General features: G+C 41.5%; 1 protein-coding gene across 1 annotated transcript; it reads right to left on the reverse strand.

The window, feature by feature from the left end:
• Positions 1 to 7,642: 7,642 nt before the first annotated feature.
• On the reverse strand, positions 7,643 to 10,181 carry LOC148668504 (uncharacterized). The gene has a single exon (XM_088632487.1). It carries the CDS (start codon positions 10,098 to 10,100, stop codon positions 8,559 to 8,561), a length of 1,542 nt encoding a protein of 513 aa, XP_088488613.1. The 5' UTR covers positions 10,101 to 10,181; the 3' UTR covers positions 7,643 to 8,558.

The following is a 10,181-nucleotide window of genomic DNA, read 5'->3' on the forward strand; positions in this document are numbered from 1 at the left end:
TTGCTATCTCGTTTATTTGCCCTATATTCCCAGGGCAAAGCAGCTGAGTGATCGAAAGCTGAACTGCAAGGAGCTGAATTTCACACTGGGTTACAACAGACCCTGGTGGGAGAATGGGCAGGAGAGGGCCGGTTGTGCTCCTGAACTAGTCCCCTCCTCTCCTACTCTCGTATTTGCATCACAGTCTATAAACTCCAGCCCTATTGCTTTTCTTCCAGTTCATTTTTTTAATACAGCTCAAAAATTATGTATACTCTTGTGAAATATCAACAAAGCACTCTTATCTTTATTTCACGTACAGTATACAGCAGACTGCTTGACGAAAAAAAAAAATAAAAGCGCTATTCCCGACAGTCTAGCACAGTAACCACAACTCCAATAACTTTAACTAGAGGAAGAAACCCAGCTTCTGCTCAAAAGGAAAAAAAAAACATTGAAATCATAAATCTCCAACACTGGCTGGAGACTCTGTGTCCGTGCTCTGTGGTTATATAGGACAGGACTCAGCGCGCAGCAGGTGCGGCTCATTGCTCTACGCTCCCCGTGCGGAATGCACGTATCCTCCTTCCAGACTCGTAACACCGCTGCATACATCCCTCTTAAATCCCAGAAACACAGAAACTCCGGGGTGTTTCTGTGAGTCAGTACTGGGTTTCTCTGTTCGAGGTTACAAGCAGAAACAAAAAAAGTGCTGAAAGCAGGAAGTTATTTCTGCTCGTAGGCATAAACGTGTAAAAATAGATTTTCTGATTCCTAAAACCCTAATAAAATCCATCTAAGTTTCCCTTTCGTTCCCAATGCACATAACTGAATATAAACCAGTCAAGTTCAGGTACTTTTCTGATATACAGTATCTGAATAGTTCTGGCGCGGCTGTTGTAACAAAGATACTTACAAACTTTTTTTTTCATACGAGCTCTTGCCGTTTTTAAAATGAATATTTTTTTGAATTCGCTAAATCACACGAAACACCAGCATCACTTATCGTAAGCATCTGACCAATTACATTCCTGAATGTTAAACCCATTTAGCATTTATTTTTAACTTGTTTTATTTTTTTTAAATTACACACCTGTTAACTTAGTCCGGATCGCGGTCACCGAGGACCACTCTTGTCTCCCCAGATGACACTTTTTATTTTTAAGATAAACGCGAGATAAACAACGTTTGTTTGAAACCGCTCCACAAATTTTCTCACATGCACGTATTCTCAAATATCACCACAACAAAACCATAAAGTTTGTTTCCACAGACATGACACTATTATGCAATAAACCAATAAATTAATTAGCTAGCAGAATCCCAATAAAAACACACGGCAACCCGTCAAGCACAGCATGTCAATATCATACATTTTTACCAACAAAACCGCAAAAGCAAAAACCAGCAAATATATATATATATCCCATTTTTACCTTATTCTGGAGCATGATATATATCCAAAATAACCCAGACTATTTTATCTCAAGAGCTAGAGACTAGTAAACGTTACTGATTACGTAGTAAATGTTTGAGGAACGAGTGCCAGAAATAAGGCGATTTGATTGGTAAAAACCGCTGTCATTCTTTGTATTTTCAGCCATTCAGAGCCCTTAGGAGGTGAGACTTCCTCTAGAAGCTTCAGGCTGCATTTTTAGCTGTCAATCATTGACTCAGAAGGGATAATCAATCAGTTTTTTATCAGTTTCTTATCAGTGCTCCTTTTTTTCACACCAGAAGGCAACTCTGAGGTTTTTTTTCATTGCATAACAGCAGATAAAGGCTCTCTAGCAGTGTCTTAAGGTTTTTATAGCAATTGCAATGGTTTTTATTCTTATTATTTTCAATATTTTTATGATTTTTTTTTATTATAGGCGTGAAATTTCATTCCAGGTCCAGTCTTCACAAAACATGATGTAGAATTTTTTCTAATTGATCAATTTGTCCCAAATTTTTATCCAAGCTAGTAGCCACCTAGAACAAGGTTTTCAAATCATTCCCAGGCCCTTGACATGCATATAGTTGAAAAATCTGACCTCTGAAGACCAAAAAAAAATGTTCGCCAGCTGTTTTTTTGGGTTTTATTCATGTTTGTCTGCTGAGTGGACACATTAAGAAATATAAGAAACTTAAAGCCAAGGGGGTTAGCTTCAATTTTAAGACCTGAACCAGGCTCCTGCTATGTTCTGCTGCAGAGATATAACAAATGTTTAAGGGGGGGAAATTCCAGGCGGACATTGGCTAAATATGTCACTGGTACTAACAGGTTAACAATGACATCAGAGATTGGAAGCAAGGTTGTTTTCCATTAAAGGTTCAAGGAAACCTATATATCTTTGCTAAAAATATTTCAGAATCACAGTGAAATCTAGTCTGATTGCTGCACAGATCTGCAGTCTGCAATTAGAATACTGTTTGTGCGTTGTATAAAATATGCTGTTCAAACTTTTCCAAAACAGGAGAGGTTTCGAAATGCGTCTTCCTGTAAAAATAAAATATCTACACGAGCACTATAAGCAGAATCTTGAGCCTGTTCCGCAGAAGAACTGTATTCAGAGGGCCAAAGAAGTGAATATTGCACCAAGTGAGAGGAAGCATCTCTGAAAAAGGAGGTTGAAGCGTCATAGCACCACAGAGTCAGACTATGAGTGCTGAAAAGCCGCTATGAATGGTAACTGGTAATTGGCTGGATTAAAGCTCCAGTCTCTTCATGGGCGTGAGCTGGAATCCCACTGCTGCCCCAAATCTCCTTGTTAAGAATCACGGTATTGTTTTTGTTGCTTCCATGTGATTTATTAAACTTTCAGTAGAATTAATTTAAACAATCATATAATAATTATATTTGTTTTATTCCCTCATTACAATTTGTACACACAGATTTATTTTCTTTTATTTTAAAAACGTGATAGCCTTGATGGGAAATAACATGGAGTGTGGTGTCCAAGCAGTAAGATGTTGCTCTTGTAAAGTGAAGAGTGCGGGTTTGAACCCTCTCCTTGCCTGTTGTGTTTACTATGACATTCCTTTATCTAAGTCGTCGATTGTCTTGTAATGTAGAAATCTCTGTAATAAGAGGAAAAGAATTATCAGTAGTGGTAAATAATCCTTCTGTTGTTCTAGCATAATCTGCCCTGATTTTGAGTTGACAAAGCAACGGGTGCATTCAAAACACCAACCTCTGTTGCTTGTCAGGATGGCTGGGTGGTCTTAGGTGCCAGCCACAAGGACTCTTGTCTTTTCATGTTGCTTATGTGCTCTGGTCTTTGAGCGGAGGCGTCGGTCACTCCCAATAGCTAAGCTTTTCCTGTCTAGCATTATTCCAGTACCCACTGACAATCACAATAAGAGGAAAACTGAGAAATTGCTTAGCAAGAACATAATGGACAGAAAAATGCTTCCCAAAAACTCTGTCTTTAGCAGAAAGGAAAAATTAGATAGCCTTCGATTTCTGCCTTAAGAACTATTTGGGCTTTCTGTAATTGAGAAAAGATGTTCGGTAAGATGGGCATTAAAATGTGAAAGACTGAATTATAAAAGCAGCAGCAGAAAGGTGCAGCACAAAGCAATTTTTGAGTGTTCTACATTGTTAAAATTCACAGGTTTTTATGCTGCTTGGATTTCTTTAAGTCTACGAAGTGACAACTGTTTCATTTTCTATTCACCCACTCGTTTTGTAATATACCTCTCAAACTTCAGAACCGAATAAGATTTCGTGTGTGACAGCATTCCCCTGCAAATACTGTTTCCATGATGTATTGGGCGAACCCGAATGAAATATTTTAGTGCTGGCTCAAATACGAGGAATTTCATGAAGACCTTTTTAAACTTGGTGTGCTTTCGTTTCGTTCGTTTGCTCCTATACTACAGCAGTAATATTTCTATAGGTGTATGATCATGGTAGGCTGACAGCAGGAACATATGGCCCAAAAGCAGTGATAATATCAGAGATGTCTGCAGTCTGTTGGTTTGTGAGCAACGATAAAATAACTTGACGTGGAAGCAGGTGTGCCTGCATTAATACAGCTCCATCGAGCGGAAAAAGTAATACAAGAACCAACTTAAATTCAACATTAAGTTTCTGCAGCTGAAAACGGAGACTGCTCCAGGTGATGATCAAACTCACAACCTCTCCAGTACACCGCTGTATAACCGCCGCACACTGACCTATTGCCCTACACCGCGGTGAAGTTAGCTTGAAGTTCGAAAGCGATTTTGGCATGCCAGTAACATTTTCACGAAACATCTTACAGTTACGAAAACACTTAGTGTATAAAATACAATGTGAATGTTTTCACAGCCATTTACACCATTTTTTTAACCAAACACAAATATTCTTATGTCCATATCCTCGTAAGGAAATTTCATGAGGCTGGTGGTAAATATCCTGTCCAGGAATATCGGGGCTGTAGCGGGTCAGATCTATAGATATAGTGAAGATGTTAGTGGAGATGGTGTGTCTGGTCTATGTGTAAGAGATGTGCAGGAAGAATAATCTGTGATCTGGGAAGAAGAGAACCCCTTCGGAAGAGCGCTGCTCCTCACAGGAGAGAATAAAAAAAAAAATTCAGGGATGCGGATTTTTCTCCTTGGGGGAATTAAAATCACTCAGCAGGAGTGACCTTGTGGCACAATGGTAACGTGTCTGACTCCCCTTCAGAAGGTTGTATGTTCAAATCCTGTCAAAGTCACCTGATGTGTTTTCTGGTTCTGTTGGTGCTGAACCAGGAAAATACACCAGGCCGTTGAGTTTTATCTGTACACCACATAGGTAATCTGAACTAAATAACAGAGCAGTACAGAACATGCAGTCAGGAGCGAATCATCTTGAACACGACAAGAGAAAAGGCACATCCGCGAAACACCACGTCCGACTTTAGAGACAGTTACATAACAGAATGGAAGTTTCAGACCCCTTTTTTATCACAGGTTCAAGGAAACCTGAAAGTTAGGGAGTTTTGGGTCACTTTTGTATTAAAAAGTATCAAGCCTGTAAATATAATTTGCCCTTTTTTAATTGTGGATGAAATCCACTCCCATGTACCAGGACCTTACAGTATATTCATGTTAATTAAAATGACTAACCCTATTGGACATAAGCTGGTGCTATTTGTAATGATTGCTATTTCATGTTGGTGAGAAAGGAAACCAGACCCAACGTTTGCTTTCAGGTGCTGTTCATTTATATAATGGACAAGTTTCCAACTCATTTCCTTAGTCTTGTTTACCTTGAATTTAAGCCACGAACCAGGATTCTACTTTTTAAACTTCCAGGGATATTACAAAAGGTTTGATGGGGCATCAATCATTCCAGGTGGAAAATGACTCAAGGACTTTTTTTTCTCGAGGGATCATATTAAACATTTCATTTGGATCAAGAAGTGGATCAGGGACACACAAAACAAACAGTTTAATTCCATCTTTATTAGAAACTGCAACACAGCTACTGCATGTAAAGCCTTCAGTATGAGATTGTGAGAGTTCAGTTATCCCGGGGAGAACTGAAATTTAATAAATTGACATTTAAATAGAGTGTAAATCTTCAAACTATTCTATCACTTCAGAATATTTATAAGAGTCTACCTGGAGGGGGGTTTAAACCCACATTAACATTTGTCCATTGGATTTAAAGTCCAACACCTTAACCACTTGGCCATTCAGATTTGATTCAAACAATTAAAAAAATTAAACCAGCGCCCTGTTACAGAAACGTACCCCGGTCTCACGCGCAACAAATGGGGGTACTCAGCACTGTACGAACTAAATTTGCTCATTTCCAAAGACGGTTTCGCCTGCTCTCATCTTTTTAAAGACTGTCATAAACACTCAATGAGTAATTCATTTGAGTTTGAAGTCTGTCTCTGTTGCTTTGGCTCTTGATGAAGAAAAGCTGTACGTGGGAGACTCCTCTGAAGAAGTTTAACGTCACCCTGCAAGGGAGAAGAGCCATCATTCACCGAGGCAACCACTAAGACACTTAACATTAAACACATAAAATGTGAGATGTGAAAAAGTTTTCTACTTAGAAGTTCTGTCGTTTCTATTCTAACGAGAGAGGCTCTTTGTCGGAAGTGAGATTTGAACAAATGTCGCCAGTGGAAACTGCAACCTAAATGCAACGCCTTTTTTATCTTTCATTTACCAATAATGCAATAAAGTATTTAAATGGTTTAAAAACAAAAAGAAAATAAGAAACTGACAATTACAACACCAATCAAATGTGTATATAAAACATAGTTCAAGAAAAAAATAAGCTAATTAAGGCACAAGAAAACAAAATAAATATAACAACCCTAAACCACAAACATAAAATATATTCGGATCTTATCTTTCTCTATTAGGAGACACCCCCACCTCAGAGCCTGAAGTACAGGTCTTTTTCTCGCAGTTCCACAAAAATGTTATTTTTAAAGAAGATCCTGCGAAAGTCGGCCATCCGCCTCTCAGCCCTGCAGTAGGCCAGGCTGAGAGAGAAGCAGTCCTTCACCCTGGCGATGTACAGCCTGATAAGGTCTGGCTTCAGGCTATTGTACATCACCAGGTTCCCCCTCTCCCAGACAACTGCCCTCACTAGGCTGTGGAGGAGGTTTGCTAAAATGGCATTAACCCCCTCCTCAGACCCGCGGTATCCAAAGAGGAACAGCTCTTTCCAGGGTACCCCGTCAAGAACAGCTCCTCGAACAGAGCGAAACAGGCCATCCAGCAGGTCTGTCAAATACACCCTCAAATCCTTCAATCCATCACAACTGACAAAGAGGTGCAGCAGCCCCTCCGTCCACTGCACGCACACCAGGCAGAAGAAGTCCTCCCCAGCATGGAAGCACTGCAGCACCATCTTGGGGAAAACACAGTTGTGACGGATGAAGAAGTCCAGCTGTTCGCATCTCTGGGGCAGGAAAGGCAGCCTCAGACGTGCCCAGATCCATGCCAGCTCGGATCTGGGCACGTCTCACCCACAGCTCCGGCCAAGCCGGTCCTGCTGCCCCGTCTTGTGGACAGAGCTTCTCCAGCCAACTGTCCGGGAGACCGAGTTTGAGCTGCTCGCAATCCTGATGGATCTTACTGTTTTTAATGTATAATCTTGCTTATCCTTTAATGGCAAAATAAAGTGCTTTCATGTTCTAAAAAGTTCATACAATTTTTTTTTTACTTTGAAAAATGGACACTTTTTATTTATAGACTGAGAAAATACTGCAAAAAAGCAGTTAATATGTGAAAATGTGTTTGTTCCACTGAATGTGTAAATGGGTATGTCTCATTAGTTAATTAATGAAGATCTAGTAGCTTCTAACATTATTTCTAATATAATATTATTTCCAGATAAACCAACTTCGGAGAGTAGGCGGCAGTGATGTCAGAGAAAGTGTGTTCACAGTCTTGTCAAGGTATTGCTTGTTGATTTTTAAAATGTTTTTACATTACATTTTTACTTTGATCAAGTTAACATATCCACAGAATTGAGCTTATAGATACCTATGTGTTAACCACTGAATGTGCAAGGTGTAAAACTGCAAAATTGTCTTTTAAAATATAAGGATTACAGTACTAAAATTCTAATATACGTCTATCGTTATACGTCTGTGATTAGATGTTCATTATACATAAATGGTTGGAGTTCTAGTATACGGATAAACTTAGAGGACTATTATACATATATGGTTGGAGTTCCGGTAAACTTTAGAGGAGTATTATACATATATGGTTAGAGGTAGGATTCAGATCTCCCGCAGACACAAAGAAGCAGTGGCAGGCTGTTGCCGTGTCCAATCGGCGCTCTGTGGCCTGGTGCAAGGCAGTGCTGGTTCGACCTGAGAGAAGGAGAAGGAGGGAGAGATTTCTGCTGCGGTGCGCTGCTGATGCTCTCTGAAGACCGGCTAGTTAGTGTTGGCTGAAACTAGCAGAGTTTGCACACAGAAAAGTCACAATCTTTAGACAGGAAGAAGACCGGTTCGTTCCCGATGTAGTGCAAGTTCTGAATACTGATATACAGCTGTCCACAGTTCCGACTGTAGTTCACTCGTTGATCAGGTGAGCGTTCGCGGTGGGTTCACGAGGCTTGCTGCTGGGCTAACCTCGGGTGGATCCTTTGGTTACACGCTGGCAACCTCCGTTCTCAACTCTTAGAACAAGGAAAAGTCCTGGCACTGGGACACACTGGCAGTTACGTGACTGTCTGAGCTGAGGATGTCCAGGAGGACCTGGAGTTTTACCTGGAGAACTACGGTCGCTCAATGGTTGCCTACATTTATTGGTGCCCCGTGTGAGGATGAGTAGCCATGAACTCTGACCTTGGGGTTCTAAACCACTTGGGATGAGACTCTCCCTTGGAATCTCCCAGACAGTGAGGCACCAGAGATGACCATTCATTAGGGTGGCTGATGTGTCTCAGCTTTGGGAGTTGTTCCTTATCAGGACACTCTATCAGCTACAAAAACACCTTAAATGTGAACCAAATGGAATGACCTCTCTGTATCAAGCACCATTGGAGGTGAGGGAGAGAGACTGGCAAGCGAGCAGCAAACTTAATTCCTGTATTTGAATAAACCTTGCCGCTACAATGGTCTCTCTCCTGTGTGAATGCGCTATTGGGTTATTAAGCTACTTGACTGACTAAAACTCTTCCCACACTGACTGCAGCTGAATGGTCTCTCTCCTGTGTGAATGCGCTGGTGGGATATTAAGCTACTTGACTGACTAAAACTCTTCCCACACTGACTGCAGCTGAACGGTCTCTCTCCTGTGTGAATGCGCAGGTGGGTTTTTAAGTGACTTGACTTACTAAAACTCTTCCCACACTGACTGCAGCTGAATGGTCTCTCTCCTGTGTGAATGTGCTGGTGGGTTTTTAAGTCACCTGACCGACTAAAACTTGTCCCACACTGACTGCAGCTGAATGGTCTCTCTCCTGTGTGAATGCGGTGATGTCGTTTTAAGATGTGTGATCGACTAAAACTCTTTCCACACTGACTACAGCTGAAAGGTCTCTCTCCTGTGTGAATGCGCTGATGCCTTGTTAAGTGACTTGACTTACTAAAACTCTTCCCACACTGACTGCAGCTAAAAGGTCTCTCTCCTGTGTGAATGCGCTGGTGTAATTGTAAGTGGCTTTTTACACTAAAACTCTTCCCACACTGACTGCAGCTGAATGGTCTCTCTCCTGTGTGAATGCGGTGATGTCGTTTTAAGATGCGTGATTGACTAAAACTCTTCCCACACTGACTGCAGCTGAAAGGTCTCTCTCCTGTGTGAAGGTGCTGGTAGGGTTTTGAAATGCTAGAATGACAGAAACCCTGCTCCTCCCTGTGCCATAATGACAGTTTGTCCACTCCATCTGAGCAAGGCCTTGAGTGATTCTTCCTCATCCTCTGATCGTGCTGGGGTCTCTTATTCTGCAAATGCTCCATGGAATGGTCTTGCTCTGTGTGATGAAAGTGAGATTTGTTTTCTTCATTACATCCCTCAGTGTGCTGCTCAGCAGTGTGAATCATCTGGGACTCCATCTCCAGCTCTCTGAGACTTAAACCATCCAGTTCATTCAGTTGTTCCTCTCTTTGCCCAAGAACAGACACACTCTCCAGTTCATTAAAACTTTCAACGATTTTTTCAGTAACCAGATTATTAAACCCGTGTGTAAAGTCATCAGATGCTAAGGGATCATATGATTGTTTGAGACTGTGCAATGACAGTCTCTCCACTTGAACAGAACAAGGCCTAATTATTATCAAGCCCTGTAGGAGCTGCTGTTGCTCCTCCCTGTACTGACTCTCCTCTCGGTGCTGTATCTCAACACTGTTCTCTTCACCAGGTACATCAGTCTGCTGCTCTGCACAGTCAATCAACTGGGGCTCCATGTCCTGCTCTGTAAGATTAAAGACACCCAGTTCTTCACTGTGCTCTTGTACAGAGACACAGCCCAGTTCATTACAACCTTGTGTAATATTGTTCGAGTCCAGATTATTCATCTCTGTAAAATCATCACATACTAAGAGCCCAGGAGTCTCACTCTCAGGGTCTGTCTTCATCGTGGGCACAGAGTCCAGATCCTTGACACTCTGTCTGCTCTTGGTGTGCTGCTCCCTGAGTTTCTCTTTCTCTTGTGCTGCAGTGAGCACTGTCTCCTGCATCAGACTGGAGCCCCACTCCTCCTCACTGTGCTGCTGTTCAAGAGGAGCCCTTTCCCCAGCTTCAGAGAGAGTACTGGCCTC

This window comes from Lepisosteus platostomus, chromosome 5 (assembly GCF_059453375.1).
Source record: "Lepisosteus platostomus isolate fLepPlt1 chromosome 5, fLepPlt1.hap1, whole genome shotgun sequence".
Lineage (NCBI taxonomy): Eukaryota > Metazoa > Chordata > Actinopteri > Semionotiformes > Lepisosteidae > Lepisosteus > Lepisosteus platostomus.